The 20574-nt window shown below is 45.0% G+C and overlaps 1 protein-coding gene across 9 annotated transcripts in view; it reads right to left on the bottom strand.

The window, feature by feature from the left end:
- DNM3 (dynamin 3) overlaps nucleotides 1-20574 on the bottom strand; it is a 694116-nt gene that overhangs the window by 604986 nt on the left and 68556 nt on the right. For 8 of the 9 annotated variants that reach the window (XM_029617605.1, XM_029617601.1, XM_029617602.1 and 5 more), the window contains exons 2-3: nucleotides 13083-13156; nucleotides 1018-1167 (exon numbers count right to left, since the gene is read on the bottom strand). In XM_029617605.1, the coding sequence (XP_029473465.1) occupies nucleotides 1018-1167; nucleotides 13083-13156 (224 nt within the window). The remainder of the gene's footprint in view (nucleotides 1-1017; nucleotides 1168-13082; nucleotides 13157-20574) is intronic. The other variant, XM_029617606.1, reaches the window with a different exon arrangement.

The following is a 20574-nucleotide window of genomic DNA, read 5'->3' as shown; positions in this document are numbered from 1 at the left end:
TGGCGAGAGGTGGGTTGTGGCGCCGGTAGGTGGAGGGAGCCAGTTGCGGGCCTCCACGGCCAGTTCCCATAACACCCGGTGGTCAATGGCCTCGAGGGCAACCAGGACACTCAATGGCGAACCCAGTGCCTCGTTGATGGTGCTAGACTGAAGCACTCTACTGAGGGAGGGATCCACAGAGATCACCTCAGGAAAACTTGACTGAGGGATGGACTATAAGGTATCACCACAGGAGAGCAGGGCAAATAAATTTCATCCTTTTCTCTTTCTAAAAAATTTTATTTTTAAACATAGTAACATAGTAATGACGGAAGAAAGACCAAAATGGTGCATCTAGTCTGCCCAGCAAGCTTCCCAAGGTAGTAACTGCCGCTGCATGCAGGTTACCCCCATGTTTCTCTGAAGGGTAATAACTGCCGCTCCATGCCGGTTAAGCTTTATTTATTCCCATCCTCTAGCCTTTTATGGATCCACAGTGTTTATCCCATGCCCCTTTGAAATCCTTCACAGTTTTAGTCTTCACCACTTCCTCCGGAAGGGCGTTCCAGGCATCCACCACCCTCCCAGTGAAGAAATATTTCCTGACATTGCTTCTAAGTCTTCCTCCCTGGAGTTTCAAATCGTGACCCCTAGTTCTACTAAATTGTTTCCCCCAGTAGGGAGATGCATGTCCACCATCTGCTGGAGATTGAGAATACTGGTAGGCTAATGTTAGTGCAGGGGTATATATACCGTTGACATCAACTTTGCTCCATCTCCATCTGCTGGTAGAGGTGCATAATTCACTGGTCATGGATTAACATGTCAATGCTAAGAAAGCAGTTACGCATCATATTTATGCATCTGAAAAATCTGGACTCATTTTTTTTGCATTATTATTAGTTACAAGGAAGAGCGTTTGGCTCAAAGTATCTGTCTGTGTTGCTGCTCCTCCCCTTGAGGATGTTAACTGTTAAACCTGATAAAGCACAGCATCTATTAAAGAACACAGAACTGCTCCTGGCTCTCTCCACTCACCGTTTGGGGAACAGACTCTTAAGTTGATGGGGATGGAAGAAATTCCTTTGTTCATTCCAGTTATTCTGTCAGTTTCGGTTTCTATTTCTTGTCGAACTTCATCGAAGTCTATAAATTTCTTCCCTTTGCAGTGAAGAAATTCAGCATATTCTGAAAAATCATGAAATTTATGGCATCTAAGATTGTGTTTTGTTTTGTTTTTTTTTTTTTTTTTTTTTTTAAATCATTTAGTTGCAGTGTACAAGAAATTCTCACTTGGACAGTCTCTGCTCTGCTCTCCAGAATACTGCAACTGACTTGATCAGTTTGAATAATCCACCTCCCAAGTCTTCAGCTTTAGGGCAGGTTTCTCTTCCTTCCCAGATATTTAAACCTAAAGCAGATTGTTTGATGTTTGTCTTAACTACTATGCTACAGCCCCCCTCATCAGGTTTGGATTTTAGAGACACAGGTCAGCAGGCATTTCCCAGCTCCAGAGGGCTTCCCGGCTCAGTTTGTGCTCGAGGTAATGGAAGATGAAGTGACTTCTGTAAGGTCACAAGGAGTGGCAGTGGGAAACGTGGGATTGGACAACAGTCTAAATTATTAACCAGTTCCCCCATTTCCAACCCCAAGTGCCAGAGACTGAGTGAATTCGGCTGGCGAAAGAACCACATTAACTGCTCTCCCATAGGAAAACAAAAAACCCATAGCATACACTGGGATACCCCAGGGAAATCTCAGAACAAACAAGGCCCTGAGAAAGATGTCTTAGGAACAGACAAGTTCCGTCTGTCCTACAGGGATGGGGGCACATCCGGATTCCTAGGAAGAAGGAATTTCCAGGTTAAAAGAAAAGTTTCAGCAGCTGGCCACAATCCGGATCCAACATGAGTCTGACTAGTAAAAGGCTTGAGGAGCATTTTCCTCCCACTGCAAATCTTAAAACAGGACAATTTCATCCAAACTGTCCACTGACAGTTGTGGCTCTTATACTTCCTCTCGACTCAGGGATGTTTTTTTCAAATATCCCCAAGAATACAATAGGCATTAGACAAGAGGGAGAGGGATTCAGATGGAATTTCTCACACGCAACCTCTTAACCATTTTGGAGGCCAAAATGAGCCAAAACTTGGGAAAGCTGATTAATCTTGCGTTACTTCTCAAAGTTTTCTACCTGCTCCATTTTATGCATCAAAACCAAGTCACTTTCAACCTGGGCTGCATTCCACACATGCACTTTGTGAGCCTGTTCTTCCTGCTTTTTTGAGTGCTAATTAAACTCTGTCTTGACCTTCTCTTTAACCTGCAACTTGGCAGACACATCAGATAAAGAGAGCACAAAGTTCATGCATTCTATAAGGGAGCTATCTATGAGGAGTTAACAGCTAAGTTCGATCAGACCAATGGTCCATCTAGCCCAGCATCCTGTCTCCAACAGACTCAAACCAGAGCTCATCTAACTGCCCCCTGTAGATGTGTGTTGCAACTTGGCCGCCATTCAATCTCTAGTATCTGTTTATGCCCCTGTCTTATAGGAGTGCACCCAGACACTTCTTGAATCCTGCTATGCATCAGATTCCACAATTTAACTATCAATTGATTAAAGAAATATTTTCTTGCATTTCTCTTTAAACTGTGAGTCAGTTGGACCGTTAGATGATCAAGGGGTTAAAGGGGCACTTAGAGAAGATGAGGCCATCGCGGAAAGATTAAATGATTTCTTTGCTTTGGTGTTTACTGAAGAGGATGTTGGGGAGGTACCCATACTGGAGAAGGTTTTCATGGGTAATGATTCAGATGGACTGAACCAAATCACAGTGAACCTAGAAGACGTGGTAGGCCTGATTGACAAACTGAAGAGTAGCAAATCACCTGGACCAGATGGTATACACCCCAGAGTTCTGAAGGAACTCGAAAATGAAATTTCAGACCTATTAGTAAAAATTTGTAACCTATCATTAAAATCATCCATTGTACCTGAAGACTGGAGGATAGCTAATGTAACCCCAATATTTAAAAAGGGCTCCAGGGGTGATCTGGGAAACTGCAGACCGGTTAGCCTGACTTCGGTGCCAGGAAAATTAGTGGAAAGTGTTCTAAACATCAAAATCACAGAACATATAGAAAGACATGGTTTAATGGAACAGTCAGCATGGCTTTACCCAGGGCAAGTCTTGCCTCACAAATCTGTTTCACTTTTTTGAAGGAGTTAATAAACATGTGGATAAAGGTGAACCAGTAGATGTAGTGTACTTGGATTTTCAAAAGGCGTTTGACAAAGTTCCTCATGAAAGGCTTCTAGGAAAAGTAAAAAGTCATGGGATAGGTGGCGATGTCCTTTCGTGGATTACAAACTGGCTAAAAGACAGGAAACCGAGTAGGATTAAATGGACAATTTTCTCAGTGGAAGGGAGTGGGCAGTGGAGTGCCTCAGGGATCTGTATTGGGACCCTTACTTTTCAATATATTTATAAATGATCTGGAAAGAAATACGACAATGAGGTAATCAAATTTTCAGATGATACAAAATTGTTCAGAGTAGATAAATCACAAGCAGACCTTGTGAGACTGGAAAATTGGGCATCGAAATGGCAGATGAAATTTAATGTGGATAAGTGCAAGGTGATGCATATAGGGAAAAATAATCCATCCTATAGATACACAATGTTAGGTTCCATATTAGGTGCTACCACCCAAGAAAGATCTAGGCGTCATAGTGGATAACACACTGAAATCGCCGGTTCAGTGTGCTGCGGCAGTCAAAAAAGCAAACAGAATGTTGGGAATGATTAGAAAGAGAATGGTGAATAAAATGGAAAATGTCATAATGCCTCTGTATCGCACCTTGAATACTGTGTACAATTCTGGTCACCACATCTCAAAAAAGATATAGTTGCGATTGAGAAGGTACAGAGAAGGGTGTCCAAAATGATAAAGGGAATGGAACAGCTCCCCTATGAGGAAAGACTAAAGAGGTTAGGACTTTTCAGCTTGGAGAAGAGACGACTGAGGGGGGATATGATAGAGATGTTTAAAATCATGAGAGGTCTAGAAAGGGTAGATGTGACTCTGTTATTTACTCTTTCAGATAATAGAAAGATTAGGGGGCACTCCATGAAGTTAGCATGTGGCACATTTAAAACTAATCGGAGAAAGTTCTTCTTCACTCAACGCACAATTAAACTCTGGAATTTGTTGCCAGAGGATGTGGTTAGTGCAGTTAGTATAGCTGTGTTTAAAAAAGGATTGGATAAGTTCTTGGAGGAGAAGTCCATTAACTGCTATTAATTAATTTGACTTAGAAAATAGCCACTGCTATTACTAGCAACGGTAACATGGAATAGACTTAGTTTTTGGGTACTTGCCAGGTTCTTATGGCCTGAATTGGCCACTGTTGGAAATAGGATGCTGGGCTTGATGGACCCTTGGTCTGACCCAGCATGGCATGTTCTTATGCTAACATACAGCTTCATTGGAAGCCCCCTGGTCCAAGTATTTTTGTGCAGGGTAAACAACCATTTGCTTTTGATTTTTCTTTCATTCATGAGCCTGTAAGATTATCATATCCCCCATCCCCAGTCTTTTCCAAGCTAAAAAGCTCCAACGTTTTCAGCCTTCATTTGTACAAGAGATGTCCAATCCTCTCTCCATCCTGGCTGCCATTCTTCATCCAAGTTCTGCCACATCCTTTTTGAGATGGGGTGATCAGAACTATACACAGTTACTCCAAGAATGATTGCACCAGAGCTCTGATTTGTTGTCAATGCCATTACAAATTATCCCTAATATACAGCTGTATGAGCTACTGCTGCATATTGTACTGATGGCTTGATTGTGTGGTCTACAGTAATTCAAAGGTCCTTCTTGATAACAGTTTCTCAGTGGACCTCAGCAGTGTGTACTGGTAATTTGGATTTTTTTTGTCTCTCAACATTCATCACTGTGTACTTATTAAATTCCATTTGCCATTTGGAAGCTCGATTTCCAATCTTTCTAGATTCTAAACATTCAATTTGTGTTTTAACTATGCTACAAAATTCTCCATCTTCTCCAAACGAGCCCGTCTGCCTTTTGCTGTCATCTCAGCACACTGTGGGCATGTCGAGACATCGTGATTCTCGCCCAAACACAACACATTTGACATGTGGGTCCGTAATGGACATGGGGTGAGGACAATTTGGGCATTTCTTAAAGCCGGTAGCCATTTTGAAGGCCGGACAGCCGTCGACGGCCTTCTGACTAAAATATCTGAAATAACGGTATCGACCGAAAAATATACTCACCAGAAGGTAGAAAAAGGGAGATCCCTATGGAGGGGATAACTTTGAAAAACTTTTAATTTTTCCCGTTAGGAAAAATAGTGTGGAAAACTACCACATAGGGCTCCTTCACCGCGAGGCTAATAGCAGCGCGGAAAAAAGAAGACTGAAGGGAGAACCTTGTGGCTCAAGGGATCATGGCATGCTCAGTTGGCTCAGTGTGCCAGTCAAATGTTTCTAGAAACTTTGACAGAAAGTTTTCCGCGATAGGGCTCCATCCATAGAAACATAGAAACATAGAAATGACGGCAGAAGAAGACCGAATGGCCCATCCAGTCTGCCCAGCAAGCCTCACACATTTTTTCTCTCATACTTATCTGTTTCTCTTAGCTCTTTGTTCTATTCCCCTTCCACCCCCACCATTAATGTAGAGAGCAGTGATGGAGCTGCATCCAAGTGAAATATCTAGCTTGATTAGTTAGGGGTAGTAGGGGTAGTAACTGCCGCGATAAGCAAGCTACACCCATGCTTATTTGTTTTACCTAGACTATGTTGTACAGCCCTTGTTGGTTTTTTTTCTTCTCCCCTGCCGTTGAAGCAGGGAGCTATGCTGGACATGCGTGAAGTATCAGTTTTTTTCTCCCCTGCCGTTGAAGCAGAGAGCCATGCTGGATATGCATTGAAAGTGAAGTATCAGGCACATTTGGTTTGGGGTAGTAACCGCCGTAACAAGCCAGCTACTCCCCGCTTTTTGAGTGCGAACCCTTTTTCTTCTCCCTTGCCGTTGTAGTAGAGAGCTCTGCTGGATGTGTGAAGTATCAGTTATTCTTCTCCCCTGTCATTGAAGCAGAAAGCTATGCTGTATATGCATTGAAAGTGAAGTATCAGGCATATTTGGTTTGGGGTAGTAACCGCCGTAACAAGCCAGCTACTCCCCCCTTTGTGAGTGCAAATCCTTTTTTCCATTACCTCTTGCTGTTGAAGCTTAGAGCGATGTTGGAGTCACAGTAAGCATGTGTATGTTTATTTAATAAGGGTATTGTGTCAATAGCCATCATTCTGGCGAGTCACCCACTCTTCATTGGCGGCCTCTTGACTTTATGGATCCGCAGTGTTTATCCCACGCCCCTTTGAAGTCTTTCACAGTTCTGGTCTTCACCACTTCCTCCAGAAGGGCATTCCAGGCATCCACCACCCTCTCCGTGAAGAAATACTTCCTGACATTGGTTCTGAATCTTCCTCCCTGGAGCCCCAAATCGTGACCCCTGGTTCTGCTGATTATTTTCCTACGGAAGAGGTTTGTCGTTGTTTTTGGATCATTAAAACCTTTCAAGTATCTGAAAGTCTGTATCATATCACCTCTGCTCCTCCTTTCCTCCAGGGTGTACATATTTAGATTCTTCAATCTCTCCTCGTATGTCATCCGATGAAGATCCTCCACCTTCCTGGTCGCCCTTCTCTGTACCGCTTCCATCTTGTCTTTGTCTTTTTGTAGATACGGTCTCCAGAACTGAACACAGTACTCCAGGTGAGGCCTCACCAAGGACCTGTACAAGGGAATAATCACTTCCCTTTTCTTACTCGATATTCCTCTCTCTATGCAGCCCAGCATTCTTCTGGCTTTTGCTATCGCCTTGTCGCATTGTTTCGCTGTCTTCACATCGTTAGACACTATCACCCCAAGGTCCCTCTCCTGCTCCGTGCACATCAGCCTTTTCCCCCCCATCGAGTACAGTTCATTCGGATTTCCACTCCCCATATGCATGACTTTGCACTTCTTGGCATTGAATCTCAGCTGCCATATCTTCGACCACTCTTCCAGTTTCCTTAGATCCCGTCTCATTCTCTCCACTCCTTCCGGCGTGTCCACTCTGTTGCAGATCTTAGTGTCATCTGCAAAAAGACAAACCTTACCTTCTATCCCGTCCGCAATGTCGCTCACAAAGATATTGAACAGGACCGGTCCCAACACCGATCCTTGCGGTACACCACTTAAAACCGCTCTCTCTTCAGAGAAGGCTCCATTTACCATCACACATTGTCTTCTGTCCGTCAACCAATTTGCAATCCAGGTCACCACCTCGGCACTCACTCCCAAGCTTCTCTTTTTATTCACCAGTCTCCTGTGCGGAACCGTATCAAAAGCTTTGCTGAAATCCAAGTAGATGACATCTAGTGCTCTTCCTTGATCCAATTCCTTGGTTACCCAGTCAAAAAAGTCAATCAAATTTGTCTGACAGGATCTTCCCCTGGTGAATCCATGCTGCCTCTGGTCCATCAATTCTCCAGACTGTAGATAGTTCACTATTCTCTCTTTCAGCAGTGACTCCATTACTTTTCCCACCACTGAAGTGAGGCTAACCGGTCTGTAGTTGCCTGCCTCTTCCCTGTTCCCGCTCTTGTGAAGCGGGATCACCACCGCTCTTCTCCAATCACTCGGCACCACTCCTGTTTCTAGGGATCTATTGAACAGGTCACACAGCGGACCCGCCAGAACATCTCTGAGCTCCCTCAATATCCTTGGATGAATCCCATCAGGCCCCATGGCTTTGTCCACTTTCAGGTTCTTTAGTTCATCCCACACATTTTCTACTGTAAAAGGATTTTCATCTATTCCCCTTCCCTCCAGTTTCTTGTTGTTTAGAGATGGTCCTTCTCCAGGGTCTTGTTTAGTGAACACAGAGCTGAAGTATTCGTTTAATATTTCTGCCATTTCTTCGTCTCTCTCCACACATTGATCATTACCACCTTTCAATTTCACTATACCACTTTGGACCTTTCTCTTTTCGCTGATGTATCTGAAAAATGTTTTGTCACCATTTTTTATCTCCTTGGCAATCCTCTCTTCTGCTTGACTCTTTGCCAACTTGATTAATTTCTTTGTCTCCCTCAGTTGATACAAATATTCTTCTTTGTGCTCCTCCCTTTGGGATCCTTTATATTTCTTGAATGCTGTTCTTTTAGCTTTAATTTTGTCAGCCACCTCCTTTGAGAACCAGATAGGTTTCAGTTTTCTTTTGCTTTTCTTTACATTTCTAACATATAGAGCAGTTGCCTTGGTGATTGCTCCTTTTAGATTGGTCCACTGCTGATCCACATCTCTCTCATTCTCCCATCCTTTAAGTTCTTCCTCCAGGTAGTTCCCCATTTCCTCAAAGTCTGTGTTTTTGAACTGTAAAACTCGGGTCTTTGTGGTTCTTTTCCCTATTCTTTTAGTGATATTAAACCATACCATTTGATGATCACTGCTGCTGAGGTGGGCGCCCACCTGGACATCTGAGACATTATCTGCATTAGTGAGCACTAAGTCGAGTATAGCTCCTTCTCTCGTGGGTTCCAACACCATTTGTTTGAACAAAGATACTTGCATGGCATCCACTATCACTCACAGATGGGATTTTCCAGTCTACATCTGGCATATTAAAGTCACCCACGATCACCACTTCTCCCTTCTTACCTATCTTATGGATGTCTTCAACCAGATCTCTGTCCAGCTCTTCCTTTTGGTTTGGAGGCCTGTAAACCACTCCAATATAAATGGACGCTCCGTCATCTTTTTTTAGGTCGACCCATAGAGCTTCTTCAATACCCCAACTTCCTTGTAGCTCAGTTGCTTGGATGTTGTTTCTGTGACGACATCCATATGTGAGGACTATATCCTGCTTGTCCTGGGATAATTTATGCACTGCTCTGATTTTCAAAATATGGTCTGAGCCATAGCCTTCCTTACTCCACAAAGATCAGCCTGTAACTGTCCTCAGCCTGCAATGTCTGCAATTTCTAGTTTTAGAACTGTAGGGTGGATTCCATCTGGCCCTGGGGACTTGTTACTATTTACTCTCCCTAATTCTCATCATTTCTTCCCACTCCACAGTGATGATCCTTAGCACCTCACAGGCAACAATCCTAAGGAAAGCCTCTGGTTTGAGATCACCCCACCAATCTTCCTTGGTGAACACTGATGCAAAGAAATCATTCACCTTATTGGCAATGGCCTAATCTTTGATCATTCCTTGATGTCCAGTGGGACAAATGCCTTCCTCACTGGTCTCATACTCTTGATATACTGCAAGAAAAAAAAAATACTTTCCTCTGCTCTCTGGCAAGATTCTTCCCCTAATCCCTTTCAGCCTGCCTCAATGTTTGGAATAATTTGTGCTCTCCGATGTTTTATCAGTTAAGTGCCCATTCCAGTTTGTTTTTTGGTTTTTTTCTTTTACAGGTAGCCATTTGATTTCACAATTTAGCCATGCTGGTTCCCTCTTGATTCTTGTCCTCCTGCTTTTAATCGGTACATCTTGAACCCTTTTGTTGGAGCCCTTCGGTTTCTTTCTAACCAGCTTCCTCATTCTATTATAATCCCCCTTCTTGAAATCCAGACAAACTGTTGCAGTTTTGTCCTAGCAAATGGCCGTTCAAATCTCCCCCAGTCACTTTATCCCTCGGGGAGCCAGGAACCATTCTAGATATCAGAGGGGGTTAAATACATCTCTTCCGATATGGCCTGCCCATCAAACACATCTATGCAGCAGCACAGCTTTCCCCATCGCGTCAGACGATGCCAGAGCTTGGCTTCTTAGACTCTTCCACGTAAGCTTTACCCACAATTGTGGGCTCTGTGGAGTATGAGGTTTGTGGGCAGAGAAAGACCAAGATCCAGAGCTTCAGGAGATGGATCCAAACTCCACTGATTCAAGGCCCCTTGCCTTTGAATGTTAAAACCTGCCGGGAGCCCCATGCACAGAGGAGAGCTCCCAGCTTCTCACCTTTCACTTCCACATCGCTAGCCAGGAGGCAAAGCTGGTAAATGTTAAATCTGACAGCTCTGGGCAGAGAAACTGGGTGGATGTCGTGTTGCTTAGAAATAGCCAAGAGTAGTATCCACTAAAAGTAGTGCATGACAGAGCTAACCAGAGCTTACATAGAGATTTGTGAGTACTTATACAATTATATACTGCCAAAGTTATCTTATTTATTTAATATAAACTTATTATCTACCTTCCTCATACAACATCTTTTTCTCTATCTTCCCTGCAGTCACTGTTCTCCCTTTGTCTCTCGATTCCTTTCCTTCTGTGCATTACTTCCAACATTGATTCTTCCCGGTTCTCTCTGCTTCCTTGCTGATTCTCCCCTCCACAACCTCTTCACATCCATCCCTCCTTGCCATTTCTCTGTACATTTTTCAGCCAACTCACCCGGTCTTATTCCTCCATCTCTTGCATGCTTTCTTGGCAAAATACTCAAAGCAGGTAACATAAAATACATTTATAAAAAGTACAAACAGATATAATTCAATCCAAATACAATAAATATTCTCTGAAGACCAGCAAGTTTGCCACGTAACACAAGTCGGATCCAGACTTGTTCTGCAGCGACCTCACTGCAGTTCTCAGCCAATTCTGCTTTTTCTCCTTTAGGCTTCAGTTTCTCCCTGGTTATGTTTTTGGGCAGTTCAATAAAGTTTTCTTTTTATTTCATCTCCTGCAGAGCCGCTCACCTCTAAAGATGATACATTACTTAATAAAAGTGGATTAATTCTGTTTATGTAATTTATCCCCGGTAAAATTCATAAGAACAGAAGAAAACAGGTTTATCACTAGCTCAAGATTACCACTCGGAGAACAGTTCATCCATTTTTTATGAAAAATAATTCATCTTCTTCAGGGGGAGCGGCTCAGCAGGAGACAAAAGAAAAAAAAGAAAGCTTAGGCAACGGCCCAAAAACCTAACCTGTGAAAAACTAGGGATTTTAGATTGAAACCTAAAGAAATAAAACAGAATTGCATAAGAAAAAAAAACTGCAATGGGGGCAAATGAGCAACCAATCCGTGTCCAATTTGTGCAACCAGGTGAATCTGCTGTTCTTCAGACAAGGACAGGTACGAGGCCCCCATACATCAGCACTCACGGGCAAAGACCTCACCGTGCAGTCTCTTTTCATGCACGCGCCTTCTGATCTGCTCGTTTCAGTCCCAAGCCTGAACTCACAGTGCCGGTGGCCCCACAAGACAGACTTCAGATGGAAGACGGCAGAGGGGGCAGAAGGAGGGAGGGGGAGAGGCTGGGGTAAGAAAGGAACCCATGAATAGAGAGCAGCAGGTGAAAGGATCATGCAGGGCACCAGAGAAGGAGGAGGAGGAAACGGGGTTGGGGGGAGAATTTGTACAAGTTGGGAAGGACAGGCCATGATCTGCCCTGAGCCCAGCACTACCTGAGGTCAGTCCTGGTCACACGTACAAAACTTTGCTTTGCCTGCCTAGTTTAATATCTCACTGCCTGTCACTGGATGTATTCACACAACACAGAAGAAACCTCTTAGTACATCCAGCCCTTTGACATTGAATCACAAACAGGTCAATACAGTAAAGTGCGGCCGCGTTTACTCCGCTCCTAACCCGCTTTCTACTCACTTTCCGGCCGCGTTAGTACTTCCTGCGATCCACAATCCCCTTTAACCTACTCTTACTGCGTCCTTAAATCCCCGGGTAACCCCTTCCGCATGCGGCATGTATATTACATGTAAACGAGCGAATTAGCTATTCCCTCCCATACAGTAACGCGCGCCCCGACTATCGCTATTTTACCCTGCCGTTCTGCCGCGCGTTTAACCTGCTAACTTACCGCCTACCCTTACCCCTGCGTTAGAGGCAGGGGTAAGGGTAGGCGGCAAACTTTCCCCCAGCCCCCGCTCACCTGCCCTGGCCGCGTCCATGGGTGCTGGTCTCCGGGGCAGCCCCAGTCCTCTCCCCCCTCCTCCCGAAGCAAAAAAAAAAGCGAAAAAAAAAGTTGCAAGAGAGAGAGGGGAGAGAGGACGGGCAATCCTACGCTCAGGATTGCCAGTCCCCCCTCCCCTCCTCCCGAAGCAGGGCGTGAAAAGCAGCCTTGCTCCGGGAGGAGGGGAGAGAGGACTGGCAGTGTAAAGCGACGAAGCGACTTACTTTTTTTGCAGCCCCCCTCCGGAGACGGACATCGGCGAGGACGACCGCGGCTCCCCTGCCTCCAGCTGCCCGCGAAGATGGACGCCTGCACGGGCGAAAGCGGCCCCTGTTTGTGCAATTGGGCCGCTCAAGGCGTGACGTCACGACGTTTGGCGTCACGTCATGTGACGTCACGTCTTGAGCGGCCCAATTGCACAAACAGGGGCCGCTTTCGCCCGTGCGTCCATCTTCGCTTTCGCCCGTGCGTCCATCTTCGCGGGCAGCTGGAGGCAGGGGAGCCGTGGTCGTCCTCGCCGATGTCCGTCTCCGGAGGGGGGCTGCAAAAAAAGTAAGTCGCTTCGTCGCTTTACACTGCCAGTCCTCTCTCCCCTCCTCCCAGAGCAAGGCTGCTTTTCGCGCCTTGCCTCGGGAGGAGGGGAGAGAGGGCTGACAATCCCGAGCGTTGGAGAACTGTCCACTTCCTGGTACCTGTCATTTCAAATGTCATTTGAAATGACATTTGAAATGACAGATACCAGCGTGTCCATGAAGCGTTAGGCCCACGCACAAAGGTTACTGTATAGGCGCTGTATAGCGCTCTATACAGTAAAATGGGTTGCGCGGGCCTAACGCTTCACGGATGCTTCTTAGACGCAGCTTGCATTTGCAAGCTATTTACATACAGGATCGAGCGGTAGGTGAGCTGGACTGTGCGTGCGGCAACCGTGGGTGCGCCGGGCACTAGCGCAGCTCTTCCTACCGCTCGTTACTGGATTGACCTGAAAGGCAGCTGATTTCAAAAGCTGCGAACACTGCACTTGGTAACCTGCTGACCCCAGTACCTAGGTTAACCTGTCACCTAGTAATAAAATAACCTAGAAGATGATGTGCATTTCATTATTACCTATTTTAGAAGTCACGAGCTGCAGTATCAGTGGCCTTCTTGTTACAATGCCAGAACCTCGAGGAAGAAAATCCCTACAAAAAAAATACATATATATTTAAAAAAAAAAAAAGAACAAAGAAAACACATCTGAACATTGCAACAGCCTCCAATGCTCTAAAATAGTTTTACAGTAAGATTTCCAACCTAGAGGGAAGGGAGAACCGGTCATCTTTAAACTCGCAGCATCATCATAGGCCAGGAATGGGAGTTTCACTTTTGAAAATCATGCCCTCACTTTTTCAAACTCCAGTTGCTGTTCACATGCTTCTGATGTTAACTTATAAATGATCCAAGATACATTTATTTATTTGCAGTTTTTATATACCGACATTTGCTTACTAATTTCACATTGGTTTACAATCAACATAAAATTGCAACTGTGCTATAGAAAACAAGAGGTTAGCAACGGAGCATTTAGACATGCTCCTTCAGAGAATCAAGTGGGAATCTGCTTCCTCTGGTTCTTTCTGCTGGATTCTGATAAGGCCCTGTGATGCATTTGGCACACAGTTAATGTAAAAGCTTCTGTTCGGCTGGAGCAGGGATCTGCAACCTGCGGCCCCATCACAAAGGCATCGGCACATAATGGGTCAGGCAGAAAAGAAAAAAGGCAGCGTTAGCAGGGACGGGATGGGGGACTAAGAGACAGACGGTAGGATGAGAGGAGTGAAAAAATTGGAGTCAAGAGGATACTGAGAAAGTGTGTCACCTGGGGAGAGGGAAAGAAGAGACTGCAACCAATTGTGACAAGAGGTAAAACTGCGAGTGTAGGGCTGCCGAGGATAAGGGAGTGTTATATAAAGTGTCTTGAGTTCCAACAGGGTTACAGCTCTCAAAATATTTTGGCCAAAAAAAAAAAATAGAAGAGGCTGTTCTGTTTTGAAAGGCTGCAGACCCCTGGGCTTGAGGGATACCACTGCTGTCCATAGCTGCCATCTATCACCTCTGCTCACAGGTAGCAGGTGCATCTTTACACTGATCCTGGAGGTAGGCAGCCCAGTGCATGATATGTCCTCGATCAAAGCTTTACTGCTCATCTTGTATTCAGGGAGCAGCTGACTGCACATTCATCTAGCTCAGCTGTTTCACGCTCTGTGGCTTGCAGTTGGCTTAAACTATGCAGTCTGCCAAAATGTGTCTGCTATTAACCTTTTCTTGTGGCAATTTTGAATCAAAAGACTTTTGGGATGTGATTCACACACAACTGCTAATATACCTGCAAGTTTTTCTACATGAAGAGAAGGATCCTATGGATCAGGCGCGTTGGTCCATGTCAGGGGGTACAAACCTGCAAGCTCTTTAGGAGGAAACTCCATCCCAAAATTCGGAGGCAGGGAGCAGATGTAGGCCATGTGGGGATTTGGTCTCAAGGAAAGCCATTTGCTGGCAATTAGCTTATTGGAAACATCTCTGAAGGAATTTGCATGTTGTGGTACTGCTTGCAAAAACACTATGGTTATACAGGTGGGCTTGGAGCAATTTTTTTTACGTGGTAAGTCCCTGTGCAGATGCGACAGTCCTTACACAAATGCAATCCTCAGAGGGGGGGGTTTCCAGCATACTTCCTACTATTATTCCAGTTGCACAACTTTTGAGGGCTACTTTACTACCGGTGAAGCTGCCTATAACCCCACTCCCATTTTGGAGAAAGGCTTTTAAATAAATACATCTGTTTTATTGTTGCATTCCGATGTTCCTCAGTATCTTACAGTATTAATGGTAGAATTCCTATACAGCAACTCTGTCTAAAGAGCTTTGGCGGGAGAGCACAATCTGAAAACTGTCCACACTGATGCAAGTCCACAGGAGCTTTGCACCGGTTCTCAGCGAGAGCATTCGAGCGCGCTTTCCCTGGGTTAACACATCCCTGCAGACTTCTGCACCTGCTTTATTCGGCGGGTACTTACTCCACAGAGAAAAGCAAGTTTGCTTACCGTAAACGGTGTTTCCGTAGATAGCAGGATGAATTAGCCATGCTGTCATGGGCACCATCAGTCTGGCGGAGGCGGAGCTTCCCAAGCTGATACAGAGCTTAGCTCTGTGCAGCTGCGCGTGTTCCCGCGCAGGAACATTATCAGCATGGCTGATGGCGAAAGTCTTCAAAAAAAATTGGGGCATCATCGAAGGGACTCTGATGAGCCTTTGCATGCGTCGAGACAGACACCAATACCACCAAAAAGCGTCTATCAAATCATAGCTGCGTCGTCTACACAAGCTCTGGATGAACATCCGTCGATGCATTCGAAGCAACCATCAAAGACTAAAAAACGTCCATCGGAGCAGCCTTTGAAGCATCGCTTGACGCAAGCAGACACACCGCTCAAAGCAAACACCGGATCATCATTCGCACGCTCCAACGCATACTCCGCATACCCCGGCGCATGCCTCGACACACAAACAGCCAAAAACACCGGCGCAAATTCAGACGCATCCTGCTAAGCAGTTGAATGTACAACACTCCAGGCATTCTTCAAAAACTTCAAAGTTTTTGCCTACAAAATCATCAAAACAGACCAGTATAGTGACAACACCTCACGCGAAGCCAGCTCAGAGTTCTTCGCATCTTACTATGACGCCAGGAACTACGTCCCTGTTATGGTTATTGGTGTTTGGGTGGATCCTTGGACACTGTGGCAGCTGACCACACCCACGGGGGGCAGCTCGTGAGGGACCACAGTGTCAGGCTAAACTCCGGACAGACAAACACAGATTTGAATCTTTTTATTAAACGGTATATGGAACCACCAGAGGTGTTGGCAGTGAGTAGTGGCTGTAGAGCCCGGCTGGCTGTAAGCAGGGCTGTAATGGAAAGAGACTGAGAGTTATGTGCACACACAGTAGTATTAGCATTCAGAGTCCCAAGTAGAATAGTTTTCAAAAAGAAATTGAAAACATGGTTGTTCAAACATGCCTACCCAGAATAAAAACTCACACCTCCTCCAATAAAAAATAGACCACATTGCGTCTGTTCCATCTTCCTCATACTGAGGAACCATATGTTGTTATCCTCTCTCCTCGCTCACACCGAGGAACCATGTTTAATGTTAATGTTACTGTTATTTCTCGTCTATCCTATTTAATTATTTACCCTCCTCCCAGTTTCTAATTCCCTGTTAAAATGTAACTTCCATACTTTACCAGTTTTGATGTAAACTGGCATGATGTCCACAACTAATGCCGGTATATAAAAATGTTTAAATAAATAAATAAATAAATAAATAAATAAATAAATAAATAAATAAATAAATAAATAGATAGGAGAGCTCAGAGACAGGGAGAGCAGGCCCTCGAGGAGCGAGTACCTGGTCCCTTAGAGCAGGCAGACTCTGTAGCGTTGTGTACTCACTAGCAATAGCAGAGATTTATTTAAAAACTTTTCTATACCGTCCTTTAGTAGTGCACCATCACAACGGTTTACATTTAGGCACGAAATAGGTTTGATAGTTTTCTAAGTTATCCAAGTGGTGCCAATATTTTACGGTTACATTGTTCAATAATATACTCTAATTGAAAAGTGGGTTGGAGATGCTATTTATGATTGCCGTGCTAATCGTATATGTGCATACTGTTTTTAAATTAATATTTAATTATGAGCAAAATAATAAAAACAAACAACTCTGCTTTTATAGGTGACTTTCAGCTGAATGTATTTGTTGTTTCTTCAGCGACCTTACTGTGGAATGCTTTTTTGAAGAGCCAAGTTTTTAAGCTTTTTTTGAAGAGTTTTAAATCTTTCATTAGTCTTAGCTCAAGTGGTAATGTGTTCCATAATAATGGTCCTGCCAATGAGATTCCACTAGAAGAGAGGTCTAGCACCGGAGCAGAGGGCAGGCCCTTGAGGAGTGAGTACCTGATTCCGGCGAAGCTGTACTATAGCGAGAGATGTTTCTGTACTCACAGATGGTGCCCTGTTTTTTGTAATTTCCTTTCTCAGTTACTTGTAAACCGACGTGATGTGTCCTACGAATGCCGGTATAGAAAAATGTTAAATAAATAAAAATAAAATAGATAGTTCTTCCAAGTAGAAGGTAGAAGTTGCAAGCAGCGACACAGGGAACATGGGCCCTCGAGGAGGGAGTACCAGTTTCCTGACAGCACCTGAAAGAAGCAGAGAAGCCCTCAAGGAGCAGGTACCCAGTTATTGAACCCCGAAGGGTAGTAAGAATTCCAGTAGAGCTGGAGTGGCAGAGTAGCTTAGGAATGGAGAGTGAATCCCATCCGTACGATTCCTGTTGCTAACTCAACGAGCTAGCAAATGCAGTAGGCAGATATACCTTGGAGTCATGAAGTCAGAAGAGGGGGACGCCCCTGAGATTCGCGCCAACATGGAAATAAAGATGAGGGCGGCGTGCGCACACGCACCCTAGAGGTACCTTGAAGGATGGTGGGAGGCAGCACCAAAGCCGGTCCGGGGACACTGGAGAGTTCATCAAACAGACGCCGCAGCGGCCATCAGTCCAAGGTGAGCGGGAGAAGCCGCAGGTAGAGAGAGGTAGGTGGAGCGAAGCCAAAGACCGGACGCACGCAACAGTCCATGCCTTCCACATCGCAAGGCCAACCTGTTCCTTTTGACTCAGATGAACATACTCCACCCTCTGGATCAGGAACATCCTTCCATATGCCAGACACTCATACACTGGAATCCCCTCTGGATTCGAAGACGAGTGGATAAGAGTATCTTCCAACTCCCCTTCCTCATGTCAAATTTTTTCAGACCTTTCTTCAGTCTCCAAAAGAAAACATGCTTTACCTCAGTTACAGGAACCATTGGTGAAGCGCCAAAGATAAGTCAACCTATGCAAGTGCATAAGCACCAGCCTAATACTGGTAGTGCAGACATATTGGCTGCAATTCCACATCCACCCAGGCAACCTTCTCCACTTCCTATGCATCCACAGATACCGGAAGGGACACAACAAGTAATAGCCCAATTATCATCGGCTTTTTCAGACTTCTTAGCCTCCCTACAGTTGAGATTTGCCAACCCTGTGCCGGTTCCTACCAGTCCAGGCGAGGAAGATCCACAAATACCACAACCTTCACCAGATAGATCACCAATACTTCCACAACCTACACAACAGAACCTTCAGTGGTAACGCAGCTTTCCCTCCAGCCTACGACACCTAGGCCTGCCGGCTCCCCTCCTTTACTGAAACAGGCTGATTCAACTCCATCATCACCAAGCTCCTCTACAGGGTATCCTTCGAACCCGCCAGAAGTTCCCCAAGAACCATACTCTCCACTGGAAGACCTTACGTACCCCAAGTTTATAGACAAGGTGGGCTCGGTTCTAAATGTGGAAGTCCACAAGTTACCAGATCCAAGATCAGAGATGATGGGACTCTTGAAAATCTTCGATCTCCCATCGGATCCAACAGCTCTTCCATCTCACTGAGTCTTAGATGCAGTACTCAAAAGATCCTGGGAAACACCATACTCCCATCACCCCAGTATCTAGGAAGACCGATATGAAATTCAGAATGCAGCAATCTACATTCTATTCCTCGCCTCAACTATCGCACACATCCATAGTACTGGAGTCTGCCAAGCAACGGGCCAAAAAGTCCAGATTGCACTCTAATACACCACTGGGGAAAGACAATAAATATCTTGATGACTTTGGGAAAAAAAGATTTTCCAATCAACAATGTTGGGAGCACGAATACATAAGCATCAGTTCTACATCGTACAATACCTGTATGAATCGTTACAACAACTGAAAGGACTCCTTCCAGACACAGATCCTACAATTCAACCACCACAACCAGAACAGGACATGGAGAAAGGCATTAGACACCTCCTACGGACGGTGTATGAAGGTTTCGAGATGTCTTCAAGAGCCTCAGCATCGGCTATAGCGGCCAGACGTTTGGCGTGGCTCAGAGCTAGCGCTATACAAGAAGATGTCCATGACAAGTTAGCTAACTCCCCTGCCGGGGAGGCAACCTATTTGGAGATCTTCTCCAAGAAACAGTGGCTCAACTAAAAGAGCAAAATGCTGCAGTTCAGGCCTTAACATCTTCCAATACTATTGGAACCTTCTCCCGCCGATACTTTGCACCAGCTAGAAGAGCGCCATACCACAAACGGCCGTTCAGAACCTATCCCTCCTATAGGCCTCCTCCTTATCCGCAACCACCTCGACAACAATCACAACACCAACAACGTTGAGGTAGACCACGCACGCAGCGTCAACAGGGTCAACCACCCTCTATCTCTTCAAAGCCACCACCCCCTTTTTAATTTCAGCAGGGCCACCACCCTCCACGGCTGTGGGAGGGAGAATCAGAGCATTCAGCCAAGCTTGGTCAAAGATTACAACTGATCACTGGGTCCTAGAAATAGTCCATCAAGGCTATCAGTTACACTTCCTTTCCAAACCTTCCCTTCCACATCTCATTTCCAGCACGGACATGTGCTCCAATCTTCTTCAGTTAGCCGGGGAGATATCAACTCTACAACATCAGCAGGCAATTCGTGTCTTGCCATTACAATTCTGCAATATGGGGTTTTATTCCCCTTATTTTTTAATTCCCAAAACGTTGGGAGGTCTGCGACTGATTTTGGGCTTACACGACTTAAATACCTAGTCAAAGAGAAATTCAAAATGATCTCCCTAAAAACAATTCTTCCCCTTCTTCAACCCAACAACTGGATATGCTCACTTGACCTGAAGGATGCTTACACTCATATTCCAATGCACCCCTCTTCATGGAAATACCTCTGTTTCCAAAACAAGAAACACTACCAATACAAAGTACTTCCTTTTGGCCTCTCAGCAGCCCCTCAGGTATTCACAAAATGCATGACAGTGGTGGTAGCCCACCTTCGAAAACTGGGAATCCAAGTATTTCCCTACCTAGACGATTGGCTTCTGGTAGCATCAGATCGACTGACCCTACTAGCCCACCTGCAACATAAGAACATAAGAAATTGCCATGCTGGGTCAGACCAAGGGTCCATCAAGCCCAGCATCCCGTTTCCAACAGAGCCCAAACCAGGCCACAAGAACCTGGCAATTACCCAAACACTAAGAAGATCCCATGCTACTGATGCAATTAATAGCAGTGGCTATTCCCTAAGTAAACTTGATTAATAGCCGTTAATGGACTTCTCCTCCAAGAACTTATCCAAACCTTTTTTGAACCCAGCTACATTAACTGCACTAACCACATCCTCTGGCAACAAATTCCAGAGCTTTATTGTGCGTTGAGTGAAAAAAATACCCAGACCATTTTGTGTCTTCAAGACCTGGGCCTTATTGTAAACTACAAAATGTCAAACCTGCAACACTCCTGAACACTTCAGTTCATAGGACCATTGTTGGACACAACCAAATGCAGGGCTTTTCTTCCAAATGACAGAAAGTTATTGCTTCAAATGCATATCAAACACCTACACTCTACGGCAAGGCCAACAGCCCGCCAAATATCAGTATTGGGTCATATGG

This window comes from Rhinatrema bivittatum, chromosome 10 (assembly GCF_901001135.1).
Source record: "Rhinatrema bivittatum chromosome 10, aRhiBiv1.1, whole genome shotgun sequence".
Lineage (NCBI taxonomy): Eukaryota > Metazoa > Chordata > Amphibia > Gymnophiona > Rhinatrematidae > Rhinatrema > Rhinatrema bivittatum.
Note: the sequence above shows the minus strand (reverse complement) of the source record. Positions and strands in the feature narration are given on the sequence as shown.